This window comes from Hylobates moloch, unplaced genomic scaffold (assembly GCF_009828535.3).
Source record: "Hylobates moloch isolate HMO894 unplaced genomic scaffold, HMol_V3 SCAFFOLD_6, whole genome shotgun sequence".
Taxonomy (NCBI): Eukaryota; Metazoa; Chordata; class Mammalia; order Primates; family Hylobatidae; genus Hylobates; species Hylobates moloch.
Genome location: NW_026652281.1, coordinates 140,536,097 through 140,554,981, shown reverse-complemented (window position 1 = coordinate 140,554,981; position 18,885 = coordinate 140,536,097). Strand labels below are relative to the sequence as shown.

Genomic DNA, 18,885 nt, shown 5'->3' with positions numbered 1-18,885 from the left:
GGCGTGTTGGCGGGTGCCTGTAATCCCAGCTACTCGAGTGGCTGAGGGAGAATTGCTTGAACCCAGGAGGTGGAGGTTGCAGTGAGCTGAGAATGCACCACTATACTCCAGCCTATGCGACAGAGCAAGACCTTGTCTCAAAAAAAAAAAAAAAAGAACTTTATGATAATCTACTTCCACTTAATGAATAATAAATATATTTTCTCTTCCTTGAGATTTTCTTAATAACATTTTATTTTCTCTAGGTTACTTTAAGAATTCAGTATATATAATACACAGAAGATGGAAATATGTTAAATGACTGTTTATCAGTAGGGCTTCTGGTCAACAGTAGGTTTTTACTAATTAAGTATTTGGGGAGTCAAGAGTTATAGTGGATTTTAGACTGTGCAAGGTTCATACCCCAAACCCACGCTGTTCAAGGGTCAACTGTATAATGTAACAAGATTATATAGCTATTAATTTTTAGTTAAAAACAAATCAGTTCGCACAAATAGATACAGTATCTGTAACATTCTAGGATGGGGTGGTAAGTTCACATTCTGGATCAAGTATTAATTTTATTGTTTTATTTCAATGCATATTAAACTATATTCTTTTGTATGTATCAGATGTTACATCAGAAGAATGTAATTTTTAAAAATTAAAGCAACAAAAGAACAATTAGTTTAGAAGTTTGGTCCTTACATTTAAAAAGAGAATACAAGAAAACTAAGCATTACATGCCAGCAGTACATATTTATTATTATTCATGAATGGTGAAAAGACTTACAAGGCCCATTATTATGAGTATAACCATACATATGAAATATCACTTAGCGGCAACATGGGATGAAAAGGACAGTTATATATTTATATTAAAAAAATACACGTTTGCATTCAATGTTTGCCTAGAAAAAAAATACATGTACACACGCTCTTTCAAGTGCTCCCCATAAACTGCTATAAAAGCAGGAGGCATCAAGCTGTAGAAGTTCCAATATACATAACATGTTGAAATATCTCAAGCATAAAAACTGTACGTAACTTGCAAAAATAAAGTTCCTTTCTTCAAACATTTTGATCTGAGCTCAGGCAAAGCAAATAATGAACACCAATGATTTTTATACTATTTCACACAATTTAAAATAATCAACATGAAAAGGTCAACAGCTTCAAAAATCCTGAAAATATGGAGGTTACGAGAATGAACAATTTCATCTGAAAAGTCTACAGCAGATCTGCTTCATCCTGACTCTCAAATATTTAAGGATCATAATTTACTATACTCAAACTCCAAGTTTAGCCAGGACAAACAAAATGATAAGAAGAAAAATTACTGCAAACAGGGCATGACTGCCCTTTAGTTTCTTTAGACAATTTCGCTAGTGCAAGAGCATCATTTACCTGAAAGATCCTAAGAGTCACAATTAAAGTACTCATACAAAACTATTTCCTTTGTTCTTTAAAAAGTGCCACATACTATACTTTTCATTAAAAAAAAAAAAAAAACCCAACACAAATAAACTAATGAAAGACCGTTTGTCTCCATCTCTTGTCAATGAGGAAAGGCCAAAGTGATTCTTTGATTCCAATTCGAAATGGTGTTCGTTGGCCAATGCCCAAGGTCTCCAATTTGGAGCAGTCAAGCTGAGCATTTCTTGGACGTTGTGCTCCTAGGACAGGGCTGTCAGTAATCTTTAAAGAAAGATAAACACAAAAAAATCAAAAGTAAGTGAAAGGCTATATTTTGAGGGCTTTGTTCACCCTGGCCTTTTTTTTTTTTATATGTATATATTTTTAAACGGAGATGAGATCTCCTTCCACTGCCCAGGCTAGTCTCAAATTCCCGGGCTCAAGGGATCCTCCTGCCTCAGCCTCCCAAAGTGTTGGGATTACAGGCATGAGCCATTGTGCCTGGCCATTTTGAGGTTTTATATTTGCTACTTATTTTTGCTCTTAGTGTAAGAAATCTGATTTGATCATCCCTGGAAAAATAAACCAAATGCCTTTCACGATCAAGACCATAATACATTTTCTACAAACTTCAATACTCATGATCTTCTCTACAGATGATAATTTAGAGAAAAGTAGAACTATAAACAGCCAGCATACAAGCAAAGTTCACTTTGATTAGTACTGAGAAATGAAGTTACCCAACACAGCAATAATATATACCATAGCAATGGATCTAAAGAAGGTTTTTACAGCCACGTACTTACAGGTCTTAAGTGACTGCTGGGGAGGTTGAAGGCATCTGCAATTGCACATGCCATTTCATACTTAGTCATCTGTTCATTGCCAGACCAGTGAAAGGTTCCCTTAATTGATGGATCCTAAGAACGATGACACAATAAATTCAATAGTTTCCACTTTTTGAGCTGAGTAGAATAATAGGTTTGAAAAAAAAGCTTACTTAAAATAAGGTCCAGGAACTAAAAGGCAACCCTCTTTTTCTGGAAAGCTCTCCAGAAGATATCTAAAATCTAATTCTTACTAATACTCTTAGCAAAACACAAAAGAGCAATTTCTAGAAATTAAACCTTAAGAATTTTTAAAATCAAAAAAAGGCTCCAATTTTACTTAGTTAGCAGGAATATAAAAAATCATTACACATTTTTATGAAAACAGTCCAATTTAATGAGCATTTTTAATTATCCTAAGCTAAAACAAAAACTTAATAGAACCATTTTTCAAGTTGAGATAAACTTTCTTAAATATTGTCATGTTATATATTACCAAATATAATTCTCATATATTAAAAAACTATAGTCATCCTATTAATATTCTAAACTAAATCAGTCTCATCTTTCTTTGTATGGATATTATATTTAATACCAACTTTTTCAAACGTGCTGGGATTACAGGTGTGAGCCACCATGCCCAGCCCCCAAAGAGTACCTTCTTAAAAGACCTTAGATGATTATTTTGAAGTTTCCTAACACTTTGCAATAAAAGAAATGATGGGATCTATAGTACATAAGAAATAAATTCAAACAGAAGAGCATATTTTTATTCTTCATGAATATAGTCTATATGTAAACTACTTTTGTTTGGTAGCCTAGTTTTAAAAAAGCACTTTTGGCTTTCACTCAGTAACACTCCAAGTATAGCTATGAAAGTTCAAGCATGGAGAAGACAAAGCGGACCTTCGCTAAGATAGGACTCAGGAATCCTTCTTACCAGCATTCTCTTCTCTGCTAGCTGCCGGCACACAGTGGCCACATCTTTGACATGTGTGGGGAACCTCTGCTGCCAGTGATCCATGTTTGCTGACTTGTTGCTGAACTGCACTTTATCAAACATAACAGTCACAGCACTTTCTTCGAGCTTTTCAACTTCCCCATACAGAATAGGAATCCTCAAAACAGCAGCTCCTAGAGAAGAATAAAAGCAAATAATTTAAAGCTGACTGGTTCTTAAATTTTGATGTAAGATACAAGGGTGTGGATTTAAATAATATCAAAGTAGAAACCTTGCCTTTTAATTAAAATATACCAAAATGACACAGCTCACTTGTGACAATGCAATGTAAAAACAGTCAAGGCCAGGCACAGTGGCTCATGCCTATAATGCTAGCACTTTGGGAGGCCAAGGCAGAAGGATCGTTTGAAGCCAGGAGTTCAAGATCAGCCTGGGCATCATAGCAAAACTCCGTCTCTACAAAAAATTAAAATGAAAATTAGCTGGGCATGGTGGCACATGCCTGTAGTCCCAGCTACTTGGGAGGCTGAGTAAGGCAAAAGGATCTCTTGAGCCTGGAAGTTTGAGGTTGCAATGAGCTATGACTGCACCACTGTACTCCAGCCTGGGCAACAGAGTGAGACCCTGCCTCAAAAATAAAATTAAAAACAGTCAAAGGCTGAGTGTGGTGGGGCTCATGCCTGTAATTCCAGCACTTGGGAGGCCAAGGCAGGAGGACTACTTGAGCCCAGGAGTTCAAGACCAGCGTGGGCAACACAGTGAGATCTCGTCTCTACAAAATGTAAAAAAATTAGCTGTTCGTGGTGGGAGGATCGCTTAAGCCAAGGAGGTCAAGGCTACAGTGAGCTGTGTTCATCCCACTGCACTCCAGCCCAGGCGACTGAGACCCTGTCTCAAAAAAAAAAAAAAAAAAAAGGCAAAACCACATTTGTTAAGTATCTTCTGTCATTTGGACTAGTTTTTTTATATATATAAATCCTACATTAATATGATCATTAAAAATAAAACCTATCATGACAACTAAATGCAATGAATAGTCTTTGACTGGATGCTAGATTAAAAAATAAGAGCAATAAAGGACATTTTTGGCATAAATGAGAAAATTCCTAAATAGATTTGTATTTGATTACAGTACCATATTAATGTTAAGTTTCCAACATATGATAACTGCATTGTAATTATGTGGAGAACATTCTTGTTGTTAGAAGATAAAAAGTTAAGTATTTGGAGATGAAATTCAACTAAGTATCAATGGGTCTGGCAAAAGCAAACGTGTAAAACAAATGTGACAAAACATTAACAATTTGTGAATCTATGTGAAGGGTATATGAGTGTTCACATTAGTTTTACAACCACTCATTAATATTTAGATTTTATAATGGTCCCTGCTGATGGTATACAGTAACTGCAAATCAAACATTTTCTTTTAAATCATATGACAAGAGAACTTAGATACTGCTAAGGTTTGAATGTTTTTGTCCTCTCCAAAAATCATGTTGAAACTTAATCCACGAAGCAACAGTGTTGGGAGGTGGGGCATTTTGGCAGGTGTTTAGGTGGTCATCAGCACTCTGCTCTTATGAATGGATTAATGCCACTATAAAAGGGCTTGAAGGAAGGAGCACATCCCTTTCTGCTCTTCTGCCATGTGAGAACACAGCATTCCTCCCCTCTAGAGGACCAGAAAGACCCTCACCTTGATCTTGGACTTCTCAGCCTCTAGAACTGTGTGAAATAAATTTCTGTTCTTTATAAATTACTGAGTTGTTGGTATTCTGTTATAGCAGCACGAAATAAACTAAGACAAATTTATTCAAGGATGATTTCAACAGTATAATACACAATACGAGAAAACTTTTTAAAAACCTAAATGTCCATTAGTAAAGTATTCTATACTAGGGCTGCTTCTCAAGGCCATAGTACAGTCTAAGGCAGTAGTTTTAGTGCAGGGGACCATTAAATTAAGCACTATGCAGCCACTGATAGGAGTAAGATATCCCAGAGCAGGTTCCACTTGTACTGAAATGCAAAGATGTTGAGGGAAAAAAAACCAGGTTATGAAACAACATGCATACATTTTTTGAAAATACATAAAAATGCTTCCACACTTAACCACATTTGGTGTTTATCTCCCTGAGGCAGCATTTATGAGAACTTTTGTTCTTAGTAATTTTACATTTTTTCTAAGGAGTGTATGCTTTTTATATATGGAGAGGTGTATTATACACAAACTCACATATAGGAAAAAAGAAACACCATACATAGAATGTTAATATATACAACATACATATAATAGAATACACAAAAACAAAATACATATAACAGAATACATAAACAGAATATCTCACTCTAAGAGAAATTATACTGCCCTGTTTTTCTGAAAATAAGTTACAAAAGCTTGCATTACCTGACTTGTTTTCTATGTGTAAAGATGAATATGTAAACACTGATAGTGGAAACTGTCTTGAAGGATTCACAAAGCAGTTATCTCTTAGAATTTTTTATTTTCTTTATTAACTATATTCTAATTTTTCTCTAATGATTCATATTCATTGACTTTTTAAATTTAAAAACATGTATATGTATATGTATAAATGATTTTTAAAGTCTTCAAAAACAATCGGGGCTAAAGAGATTATGTCTTACCTAGATTGTTCTCCAGGACAGCCTTTTCTCCATCTAATTTTGTTTTGCCATACAAATTTAGGGGAGCTGGTATGTCTTCCTCTCTGTAAGGTGGATTTGTTCCATCAAATACATAATCTGAGCTAATGTAGATGAGAAATGCTCCAACAGCAGCTACAAAATAAGAAGACAAATCTATTAAATTTTTACATGACATTACTCTTTCATGGAATTTAGAATGGTTTTTCATGATATATAAAAACAAATAACCATCTACAAAACCTTAATTTCTAAAAACTCAGCGATCACTTAATATTTTATGAAAATTTAATAAAGTCATCATTACCTGCTTCCTTTGCTAAATTCCCAGAAGCATCCACATTAAGTTGAGAGGCAGCATCTGGCTGATTTTCTACAACATCTGGTCTTCTCTCTGCTGCACAATGTACTATAACATGGGGCTGGAAGTTAAGCATTGACGTATTTTTAACTCAAAATAAAATGAAAGAGGTATTACAGCCTTCTTAAAGTTAATTCAGAGAAAATGTGCAGTAAGTCAACATTCTTTCAACTAAGAATAAATCATTGTAATTTCTAATGTAGTTTTGTCATGCTGCTTCTTTTCCCAGCAAGGTTCAGACTTAAAATATTTATAGGCACTGAAAAGAGTATTTCATAATATGTAGACACAAACCAGGAAAAAAACTGTCAACTGTATTTCTACTCTGGTGTGATGGTTCATGCATGTAATCCCAACACTTTGGGAGGCTGAGGTGAGAGACTGCTTGAGGCCAGGAGTTCAAGATAAGACTGGGAAACATAGTGGTACTCAATCTCTACAAAAAAATTTAAAAATTAGCCAGTCGTGGTGGCATGAGCCTGTAGTTCTAACTGTTGTGGAGGCCGAGGCAGAAGGATCACTTGAGCCAACGAATTCAAGGCTACAGTGGGCTGTGATCGATCTACCGTACTTCACCCTGGGCTACAGAGTGAGACCCTGTCTGAAAATAAAACAACCATGTTTTTAGGCTGGGCGCGGTGGCTCAAATCTGTAATCCTAGCACTTGGGAAGACTGAGGTGGGCGGATCACTTGAGGTCAGGAGTTCAAGACCAGCCTGGCCAACATGGTGAAACCCCATCTCTACTAGAAATACAACAATTAGCTAGGTGCGGTTGCGCACGCCTGTAGTCTCAGGTACTCGGGAAGCTGAGGCAGGAGAACTGCTTGAACCCTGGGAGGTGGAGGCTGCAGTGAACTCAACTGCACCACTGCACTCCAGTCTGGGCAACAAAGCAAGATCATGTCTCAAAAACAAGAACAAAACAGAAGTGTTTCTAAATCAAAACAAGTTTTATCCCCGAATTTGGACAGGAGGAAAGAGCTATCATTTATGCAATTAACATGATTTAAATATCTAATATATCCATGTCAAAGGGAGAATAGTATCAATGATACCAAAAACCTCTCTGAGCCTGCTTTCTCAGCTCTAAAATGAAAATAACTATTTTGCAGTGTTGTGAGGTTTACAGTAACATTTGAAAACCATTTGCAGAGAAAGTATTACTTAGAAGGCACTCTATAAACATAAGCATTTTATAAAATGCTTCATATCTGTCTTTGTCAACGTGTCAAAATTTAAGGTTTACATATACCATGTCATGCCAAATGAAAAAAATGCTACTGCATAATACAGCTTCAGAGCTTTCAAGCATAGTAATTTCCTTGAGCAAGGACAGTTTCAGTATCATCCAGACAATTCTTAATATTGTTCATGTATATGTTAAAATAACCTAAATCATACCTGAAAATCATGAATGATGTGATGAACTGCATTAGAATCCAATAGATTAACCTGTTCAAATTTTGGTCTTGCTCTTCTAAAACCACAGCCAACAGCATGCCAATTATTCTGCTGAAATTCTTTGTGTACAGCTCTGCCAAGAAGCCCAGTGGCACCAGTAACCAGAACCCTCCTATTAGGGATGTTAACTTCCTCCTAGAAGGTGAAGGCGGAAAGAGTTACTAACTTTGAAAAGAGTTCTCTCAAATAAATTAGTCACCATAGTTGTTCCCTAACTGTCTTAATTCTATGTATTTTGACTCATGTCCCATATCTGCAAGCCAATTCTGAAGTTAAGTTAGGGCCGGGCACCAGGCTCACGCCTGTAATTCCAACACTTTGGGAATGCGAGGCAGGCAGATCCGCTGAGCCCAGGAGTTTGAGACCAGCCTGGGTAACATAGTGAGACCTATCTCAATACAAAAAATAAAAAAGTAAACATATACTTTGTATTTATAAAAATAAATAAATTTTTAAAATAAAAAAGCAGAAAACACAACTTAAAAATGTAATAAATAAAGTTAGAACAATGATTAATCAAAGCATATAAAAAACTGTATCACTTAAGAAAAAGCTTTTGCCAGGCATGGTGGCTCATGCCTTTAATCCCAGCACTTTGGGAGGGCAAGGCAGGTGGATCACCTGAGCCCAGGAGTTCAAGACCAGCCTAGGCAACATGGTGAAACCCCATCCTTACAAAAAAAATAAAAAAAAAAAAAAAGCAAAAATTAGCTGAGCTACAGGTGGTGCATGCCTGTAGTCCTAGCTACTTGGGAGGCTGGGGTGGGAGGATCACTTGAGCCTGGGAGGTCAAGGCTGTAATAAGCAGAGATCATGACATGAACTCCAGTCTGGGGGACAGAGTGAGACCCTGTCTCAAAAAAAATTTTTTTTTTAATTAAAAAAGTTATAATAATCTTACCCAAGGAAAAGAACACAAGATGATATGCAAGGAATTATGTAGATTTATATTTCCTATGTTAACAGAAAATCCTATTTTTATGATTGATAATACCCGAATGAGTTAGTAAACAGCAACTTTTTTTATACTTTTGCTCCAAGTACCTAAATAGTAAATAACAACATTACATTCTTCAGTTTATAAGACTTTACAATTTGTCTTGCTCCTATAGATACGACTGAAGGTGCTCTTTGAGTCTCTAGAGAGAAATGTGTTTTAAGTTTACCTATTTTAAGGCCTGATTAGTATTTGGGTCAAATCTGCCAATATATTTACAAGCTGATGTTTCTGGTCTTCAGATTTTAATCCCAAATGTTGTTTCAAGTCTCAATGATTTATCATATTTTGATGGACCCAATGTAGAGAATTAATCAGCATTTCAAAGGAATATATGAGGAGGAAAAAAAACTTGGTCCTTACAACACTTAAATGCTTTCTAAGTTTAACCAAGTTGGTAAATGTTCCTTAGTTAACCAAAAATTTACCTACATAGAATAGTTAAAATTGGCCTGGCGCAGTGGCTCATGCCTGTAATCGCAGCACTTTGGGAGGCCGAGCTGGGCAGATCACCTGAGGTCAGGAGTTCAAGACCAGTCTGGCCAACATGGTGAAACCCCATCTCTTCTAAAAATACAAAAAAATTAGCCAGGCGTGGTTGCGGGCACCTGTAATCCCAGCTACTCGGGAGGCTGAGGCAGGAGAATTGCTTGAACCCAGGAGGTGGAGGCTGCAATGAGCCAAGATGGCACCACTGCACTCCAGCCTGGGTAACAAGAGCGAGACTCCATCTCAAAAAAAAAAAAAAAAAAAAAGCTAAAATAAATAAACACAAAGGATAAGAAAAAATATTTTAACCTGATCTGTGTTGCTACTGTGAAACAAATTCTTACACACAGAAATGAAAAAGAACCACTATTTAGGAAACAATTTAAATTCTGTTTCCAAGCATAGTTCCAAAAATGTCCCTTCTTCCCAAGATGGGTAACACCAAGTTTCCAACCAGGATCTTGAATAAAGTCAACTTTTACTATTAAAAACAAACCAGTTATTTTATCTCGAGTTGTTATAGTCACCTAATTCTGAGCTGTCAAAAACTTTAAATACATATACAATAACCAAAGACCTTTTAAAGCCCTTAGCTGAATTATTCAGCCGAATACATACATTTTTTTTTTTAAAAAGACACCAAAATCAAGTATTTCTAGCAATCAAAAACCTAAAATGAAAAGACTAACAGGGAAAGATAGTATAAAGGTAAATTCTTAGGATTATTTTTCCTTAGTTCAACCAATTTCAAGACATTTTAAAAGTTGAAAGCAATTTCATTCAGGCTGTGTTGCAAAACTTGGCTCTAAACCAATTGATTTATGAAAACAAGGATTTCAGCCAACAAAATATTTTCTTTGAAATTTGGCAAGAAAACAGCTCTACAAAGATTGAACTGTAAAGAGGAGAAAACATGCCAAGTCTAGTACAGAGAAAACAATTTACACAGGATAAATACGGTAAAGATTCCTGAAAAAATACTCTAAAAGAGATAATTTGGTTTCTTCCAAGTTTCTCACTTTTTACTTCACTCTAGGGAAGCAAAGGAACAGGTAACAGTTCCTAAGGTCAGTGGTTCTCATGCTTCAGTGTGGATCAGAATCACCTGGAGGGCTTTTAGATCACAAAGGTCTGGGGTGGGACTTGATAATTTGCATTCCGAACAAGTTCCAACAAGTGATGCTGATCATCGTGATTTGGAGACTGCACTTAGAGGACCAGCGTACTCTCGAACTCCAGGAAAGTTCAAAGCTTTCATAAAAATCCGTTTCTCTTACACAAGCAAAACAAAAAGTGCCATCTACCTTTCTCAAAATGACAACAGTATCTTTCCCCCTTAAAAAAGAAAACTTGAAATAGAAGCCAAAGCATTATACAATCCACAAAAGTTACTAAACAGGGAATTAAGATCTGTGTACTTCACTGATTCTGTGAAGTACACTTGTTTCTTCATTTTAACATCTGTTAAATGAATAAAAAAATAAATCTTATGAATTGTCACAGTTTAGCAGTATTTTTTGCTAACTTAGTGCAACTTAAATAAGAGCCCAGATGATCTTCTTATAATTAAGAGCTTCTTGGAGTTGATGCAGTATTAAGTACAGAGAAGAACAAGGCTCTTTAGGGAATATAATAAGCTTAACGTAAAAAAGGAAGTGGGGTTGTATGAGAAAAAGCAACTTTATATCCTTATACCCCTGGGTTACTATGTAAGGCCTCCAGTACGCCCCGGCCTATAACATGTTAATTTTCAAACAGAATGTTGTGCCGTATCACTTCCATTTCAATAAATGCTTGCACTTCAGATCCTCACTCTTAATAAAAATCTTGAGCACTGACATCTGACCGCTGGGTTCTGTACACTGTTTCATATTTTTTTCCAAGTAATTTTAGGTAATCTCAGCTACTCGGAAGGCTGAGGCAGGAGAATCGTTGGAACCCAGGAGGCGGAGGTTGCAGTGAGCTGAGATCGCGCAATTGCCCTCCAGCCTGGGGGACAAAAGCTAGACTTCATCTCAAAAAAACAAACAAAAAAAAAATCAAAAAGAAGAAAACATGTTATATAAGTATATAATCATAGTTGTTTTTGTTTTTCTAATAACAGCAGTTTGAGGCCGGGTGCCATGGCTCACGCCTGTAATCCCAGCACTTTGGGAGGCCAAGGTGGACCGACCACCTGAGGTCAGGGGTTCAAAACCAGCCTGGCCAACATGGTAAAACGCTGTCTCTAACAAAAATAGAAAAACTAGTTGGACATGTTGGTGGGCGCCTATAATCTCAGCTATTGGGAAGCTGAGGCAGGAGAATCGCTTGAACCCTGGAGGCAGAGGGTGCAGTGAAGAGAGTTTGAGCCACTGCACTTCAGACTGGTGAAAGGGCAAGAAGAAAAAAAAGAAAAAAAAACAAAAAACAAAACCAGCAGCTTGTTAGAAGAGATACTATTTCCAAAGCGAGTAACAAGAAGTCCAGTGTTAAAGGTTTTGTCTACAGTAAAAGAGAAAAAGCTGGAACCAGAACCTGAGTCTTCTTGCTTCTCTGGTCAAGTCAAATACACTGCATTTTGTCTCAATCCTGTGAACTAATATTTGGTTTCATGAATGATTAAAGTTTTATCTGTTCTGCCACAAATTGGTGTTGTGTTTAGAAGTCATTCTATCTCTATTGATCTAATTCTTCATTGGTAAATGGGGGAGGCATTTAGACAAAATGACTAAGGCTCTTTCAGCTTTAAAGTTCTACATTTCTAACATTTTCCATATTATCCCTACCATAAGGAGTCCGAATATTTCGTTTACTTAAATAAGGTAACTTTTCCTCTGAATATGCATTACTCCGAAATTTAAAATATGCCAAACAAATATCTCTATTTTTGAGCTTCTATATAAACAGTACTCTTCTGCCTTTTACACTGTTTTGTTGGGGCTTTTTGGTTCGTTCTTTAGAAAAAGAAATATCCCTCTAAAAACTACTTTGGACCTGCACTCCATAAATTATTTTAGTTGTGCACAAGGAAAAAATGTCTAAACACTTTAAGAAAATCAGAATGAAAGAATAAAATGCTCTCTAGTTCACTCAAGGCACAATAAGGAGTTGATAATACTTTGCCTGAAGTCTACTTTTTCTCAATTTTTATTATATGGGGGAAAGTAGATCTAATATCAGTTTAAGTTACTCTAAACGTATCTGCCTCTTATTGTCTAAACTTTGAAGTATGGAATTCAATCACTCCAAGGGACCAGATTTATGGACACCAAAAAAACATTTCTTGAAAAGTTAAGTACATATAAATAAATGTTCTTATTATCCTATCTAATCGAAGGATACCAAATTGTATAGGTAATGGGAGATACATGGCTCTTTCCAAATGGTCCAACACAGTACTCTGGGACAGTGATTTCTACTTTAGCACACCTGCGTTAATGTCTACTAAAAATGTTCTAGAAAAGTAAATAATGGAAAATTACTAGTATGTGGTTTTCCTAAATTTCAGTGGTAAATACCTTGTCGTCTTTAGAAACTTTAAAACTTGGCACGGTTTCATGTTTATTTTTTAATTCCCCAGAAACAGACCTTTAAGTAAACATGACTGGGCTTTACTTTTTAAGATTCTCTGACTACTTAGGTGGGATTGGTCTAACTCCTACTGCGACGCTACTGTGCTCCACAGACAGTATTACTAACAAGAACCACTCCAGGCTGCTTCTCTAACATTAACTATGAGACAGTTCTCGTTCTCATGAGTCAGTAAGCTTTAATTCTACAGGTTTTGACAGCAGTAAGTCTGTGCCAAGCTCTTCGTTGTTTAATTTTTAATTAAGATAAACACGAAAAGCGATTTTCATTTTTATACAGAACTTTTTGTGAAAGTAGATTAAGCTTTATATGCACATGTACACATACGAATGCATACATATAAATGTAAACGTACAATATGTAACATGCACTCAGCACCGTCTGGAGGACCTAGGAACACAGAGGTTAATAGACCATTTATCCTAACTTTACCCTCAAAGAACCAAAGTGATTCGAAAACCCTAAGTAAATTTGGAAGCATGAAAACTTTGCATTAACAGAGACAGCCATCTCCTATATTCTCTCTTCTCTTCAAAACACATGGTCTGGGCATTAGCAGTGTTCTTATCCCCAGGGTTGGATATGTTCTGTGGACAGATTAAGGCTGGAGGCCCTTAAGTGGAACGGAGCAGGATAGGGCGGGGGTGCGAGGAGCACCAGAGATGGATCTTCCAATCATCATCATAATCTTCCTTCAGGGAAACTCCGTAGTGGTTCAAAACCCGAGACAGTCACACAAACCTGTATCTGAATTCCAGGCTCCAACCTTACAGAAAGAACGTGGGCCAATGTCTCACCCTCTATGCCTGTTTTCTCATCTACAAAATGAGGCAATAACTATCTCACAGTGGAGGATTAAAGTAATGCCCGTCAAGTGCATAACATAGTGCTGAGAACTTAAGAATTCAATAAGTTGTCATTTCCAGCACTGTTATTTGTAAGAAGTCACCTTTTCCTGTTCTTTCTCAAACCTACGAACTTGTAAGATCGAGGAATACGAACTAAAGATGAATACACGGGGAAAAACAAAATCAAAACAAACAATTCTGAAAAACCTCTTCGTCCTCAGGAGCAGAGACAGAACTCGAAAGTAAAACCTCCACCTACTTGCTTCCTGCCGCAGTGGCTGGAAGAAAAAAACACTGACCCGTGTGCGCTGAGATAAACAAACTCGGTGGCGCCCCCCTCGGATCCGGGGCTGGGAGGGTGGCGGTGAGACCACTCCCGGCCGGAGGCTCTGACCCGGGCGGAATACGCATAGAAAGCCGCCCGAGCCCCGGCGGCTCGTCCCCCTCGGCGCCCCCGCTCCCACCGGAGACGCCCAGGCCGACTCCCTCACCTCCACCAGCCGGCAGCTCCCGGGAACAAAGTGTATAGAGAGCTCTTTCTCCCGCCCCACCATGCCCGCCGTCTTCACGCCGCAGCCTCAGCGGCCGCCACCTCCTCCAACCCAGGATCGACGCGGGCCTCAGCTCTAACGCCCTCGGCCCGCCTCCCCTAGGCCCAGATCGACCCCGCTCGCCGCTTCCGGCTTCCGCTGCCACAGCCGCGCCCGTTGATTGGCCACGCTCCGCCGACGCCCCCAGAAAGAGGGCGGGTGCGCGCGGTCCGCCCCCAGCCCACGCACCGATGCTTAAAGCGACACACAAAAGAAAGGTCCTGACATTAGGCAGTGAATTCAGGTTTTGTTTCGGAGATTTTATTTGTGTGCTTTTTATTCTACTTTTTTTCTTGACTCGGGAAAAGATTGAACTGGATCGCCTTGAGTTTCAAGTTTGCAGACAGCGCAGTGCATGAGGATCGACTGAGCAATATAAAAAGTAGAATAAAAAGCATTTTAAAGTCATGGGGGGCAGGGGCGGAGGTGTGTAGAGCATAATGGACACATCTCTAGAGCCCTAGGTGGGGGTTTTGAAGGATTTAGAAGAAGACAAGGAATAAAAATAAAAGGGTTGGCGTCTGGGCCATTTGTCTTCCTGGGATGCTTAAAAAAAGAAAAAACCTATGTGTGAGATTTCAAAAATGTAAAACTATTTTTAACTAATTAAAAATAAAAAGTTGTGGGGGGAAGGAAGATGAACTACTTAGGTACCTCTTCAAAACGCAGATCCTTGGACTTTACCCATAATTACAGAACAAGAAACGAGCCCGGGGTCCTACTACTTAATGGGTTTAACCAGAATCAAGCCCACCCTTTAAGAAACACCGCCTCGGGGATTGCAGGATTGGGCCACACGAGCCCAGCCTTGGTAAGCACCGAGAATTTAAGCAGCAGCATGTAAGGCTGGGCGTTCTACCACCTTTTAAAAGTTAATCAGCCCTAAGTGCTGATGCCGACTTATTTCCCTTCCAGTTAAAAACCGCAAAAAGTCCTCAGCCGGGCCGGACGCCTGTGAAATTTATGCAGAAAGTAAACCCTGGCACAGGCCGTGTAGGATTTGCCAACTTTGCACCGAACATTCCAAGGGTTCTTGTGTGCCCAGGATAGCAAGCTCTAAACGTCGCCCACAAACGTGACCACTGCTTGGTTTTTCCTAGGGCCTTTCCCCAACTCCTAATCCTTTTTGGTTTATTTTCAAACTAAAGACTAAGCAGCCTTTTAAAGAAGTTTTCCACGTCAGAACACCGTGACTTTCCTTCCTCCCCAACCTCCAACAAAAACTCATTTCCTTATTCGTGTAAACATAAAGTTTCTCTAGAACAGTAATCGAAGACAGCCTGAGGTTTCTTATGTTGATTTTTTTTTTTAAACACAGGCTATTACTGTTCATCAGTTTGGCATCATTTAGGGAATCCTTGAGGACTGCCCCAGCGCTAAACAAACATAATCGGGACAACAAAGAAGAGGGCGGGAAGAGGGCCGGGGGAGCAGCCAAGATCATCTTACTACTCCTCTCTTAAAAACTGGGAATTCGGTTTAAAGTTTCTAGTCGCAACACGTGATGTAATCTTAGCTTTCTGTGGGAGAAAAGAAAATTAATTCTTCATTCTTCAACGTGAAGAAGGTTTAAGGGCAAGCATATGCAATTAGCATTCTGATTCTCAGAGCAGCCTGGTCTTGAGGAACAGAAAGAGTTTAACTCGGCTACTTTTGAGAATCTGACTTGATACTTTACCCGTAAAAGTTGGGTACAGTTCTAGGGGCATATGTTTGGATATGGTTTTTGATCATTTTCTTTAATGATGGTAGGGTCTATGCGAATCAAACGCCATTCTTAACATAGACAATATACAACTTGGTGTGGTGGCTAGGTCTATACATTTAAAGAGAGCAGCCTGAAACTAAAAGTTATGTTAGCAGATTCAATTCACACAAAGACAAAGAACATCTGGAACACACAACTACAGATAAAATCCTTATTTATGTAGAAACTTTATATACATAATTGCATTTAAAATGGTAAATGAAACTGCAATTCTGTCTTGCATTTTACTGTCAGCTAATGAGACTTAGCTGAGCCCTTCATAACCTGGTTCTCCAGGTCAGTAACTAAAGTTGGCTTATTCTTCCATGTCCCGAGGTTATGTTTTAAGGAAATGAATGACACCCGTTTCTATTTTCTTTACACAACAATTCTGTTTTTAGCAGGCGTTCACTGGAATGCTTTTAAAGCATCTCTTACTCTAGAATTCTTCATTTCTTGAATTGCTAGTTCTTACCTGCTCCATGTCCTCTGGCATTTCAGGCATGACTCCAGAATTATTTCAGGAGAGCAGATACGGGATGGGTCTTAGCCTCTGCTTTCTCTTGCTGGGTCTTTGTTCTCTTCTGCCTGCAGAGAGCGCAGGCACGCCAAAACGTGAGGCGCAGCTTCACTTGACCTTTTAAATTAGCATTTTGATTCCAATCCCGGAATCTCGTGCAGTTTTCCACATGGCAGTAAGCTGGTAGCTGATTCCCCGTGGTAGTCTCGAAAATACCCAATGAGAAGTTTCATGTTTAATTGCCAGTCAAGCCTGGGTCTATTTGCAAAACTATTTGGTAGAACTAACTACTTAACAAAAACAAAAACAAAAACCCAACAACTTCCTGTCAAGACTCCTTGTAGTTTTCTCTTGCAGAAGAAGTGAGCCACACTTTTGGAAAGCACACAGATCGTGCAGTTGATTCCTGTTCTAAAAGGCACAGTTTTCTATCATTTTATTTAGTTACACCTTATTACAACAGATTATGTTTAGTAAAATTCTCCAGTGCTTTCCCTTCCCAGTGCTTTTAATTATTTCAAAGGAGAGTAAAAGGCAGTGGTGGTAACAGCACGCAAGAAGTAAAATGCAACGGGTCATTTCCATTAATATTATGCTGCCCTCTGAGAAAATGGTAGATGGAGTGAGTGGCCTTAAGTTTCACAAAGCATTAAGGACTTCTAGATAAGTGATTTCCAAACCTGCCTGCACCACAGAACCTAAGGAACAAAATCATTCTCTGGGAGCGAAGCCCAGTAATCTGTTTTCGAAGACTTTCCAGGGTGATGAATGTGCTCAGTGAGCTTTGCACCGCTATTCTGAATTAATGGCTCTGTACCAATTTAAGAACATCAAAAATTGCCATTCGAATTGAACTAAAAAAATCATCTAACTTTTAATGTTATATTCATTTAGAGCACACAGCGCATGATAAACTCTAAGAGGCATTCAGAGAAATCTCTTAATATAAATTATGAAGAATTGTGTGTGTGTTTGCATTTGTGAACAAATGTGAACCTGAAAAAGCCAGTCCTTCAAGATGGATCCCAAGTGGCTAACTGGGCATAATTTATTTATTTTTATTATTTCAAGACAGGGTCTCCCTCTGTCACCCAGGTTGGAGAGCAGTGGTGCCATCACAGCTCACTGCAGCCTCGAACTCCTGGGCCGCACGTAATTCTACAGCCTCAGCCTCCCAAGCAGCTCCATAGATAAGGAGTTAATACTCGCCTTGGCCATTCCTGGATTCCTTAGCTCCAGACTCCAAGCACACATTCTTTAGATGTCCTCCATAGATAGAAGTGAATATTTGCCTTGGCCATTCCCGGATTCCTTAGCTCCAAGCACACATTCTTCTTAGACCACAGGGTATTCTCGGGGTATGCTTAAAGTTATTGCTGCCAGGTGCATCTGCCATACAACACTATTGATTGACTGATTGATTGATTGATTATTTTTAAGACGGACTCTCGCTCTGCTGCCCAGGCTGGAATGCAGTGACATGATCTCGGCTCACTGCAACCTCCGCCTCCCAGGTTCAAGCCATTCTCCTGCCTCAGCCTCCTGAGTAGCTAGGATTACAAGTGTATGCCATCACGCCTGGCTAATTTTTGTATTTTTAGTAGAGACGGGGTTTCACCGTGTTGGTCAGGCTGGTCTCGAACTCCTGACCTCAAGTGATCCGCCTGCCTCAGCCTCCCAAGGTGCTGGGATTATAGGCATGAGCCACAGCTCCCAGCTCAGACAACACTTTAAAAAGGAAGATATAAGAATAGCCGATAAGCACATAAAAAGATGCTCAACATTAGAAAAGCAAATTAAAACCACAGCAAGATACCATTACATACCTAACAGAATGGCCAAAGTTAAAGACTGAAAGCATCAAATGATAATATAAGGGAGGCAAATTTTACTTCTATCTTTTCAGGGTATTCTGGCTAGACTTAAGAATTAAATTAAGGTAGATCAACATACAAGTTTATTTTATACAAACTTTATGTGGCATGGGCCCTTCCAAAGGAAGTGAAGACCCAAAGATGGAGTTAGAGTTGCAATTAAATACCAAATTAGACAAAATCCTAAATAGTGAAAAAGTAACTAAATTTTTGAGGCTAGAAGGTCAGTTATTTTAATAAGGTTGGTACAGAATTATCTTGGCATTAACTTCTTGTCTTTGGTGATAGGAATGTTACTTTACTCGTAGTATGGGAGGGCATCATTCATGTGGGAATTTCATCTGCTTTTAAGAAACAGAAGAAAGGTCACAGTGATCTTCTTGTGCCTGCTGTTTTTTAAGTGTCTTTAACTTAAAATAGTCAAAATGCCAGTGTGGCATATTTTGGGGTAGTATATTCTCAACTCCTTCACTAACAAGCATTTTGAATAACTAGAATGCTCTTTTATTGCTAGAGGGAGTATAAAATGATACAACCACTTTAGAAAACTGTTTGGCAGTTTTTATAAAGTTACAT

General features: G+C 38.4%; 1 protein-coding gene across 2 annotated transcripts; it reads right to left on the bottom strand.

The window, feature by feature from the left end:
- Positions 1 to 245: 245 nt before the first annotated feature.
- On the bottom strand, positions 246 to 16,751 carry MAT2B (methionine adenosyltransferase 2 non-catalytic beta subunit). 2 transcript variants are annotated; one of them, XM_032158569.2, is made up of 7 exons: positions 16,391 to 16,751; positions 7,612 to 7,806; positions 6,155 to 6,269; positions 5,830 to 5,982; positions 3,163 to 3,356; positions 2,202 to 2,315; positions 246 to 1,677 (listed from the first exon to the last, which is right to left on the bottom strand). In XM_032158569.2, exons 1-7 carry the CDS (start codon positions 16,418 to 16,420, stop codon positions 1,507 to 1,509), a joined length of 972 nt encoding a protein of 323 aa, XP_032014460.1. In that variant the 5' UTR covers positions 16,421 to 16,751; the 3' UTR covers positions 246 to 1,506. The 2 variants fall into 2 exon arrangements, with proteins under 2 accessions (XP_032014460.1, XP_032014459.1); XM_032158568.2 differs by lacking the exon at positions 16,391 to 16,751 and adding an exon at positions 14,070 to 14,240.
- Positions 16,752 to 18,885: the final 2,134 nt, after the last annotated feature.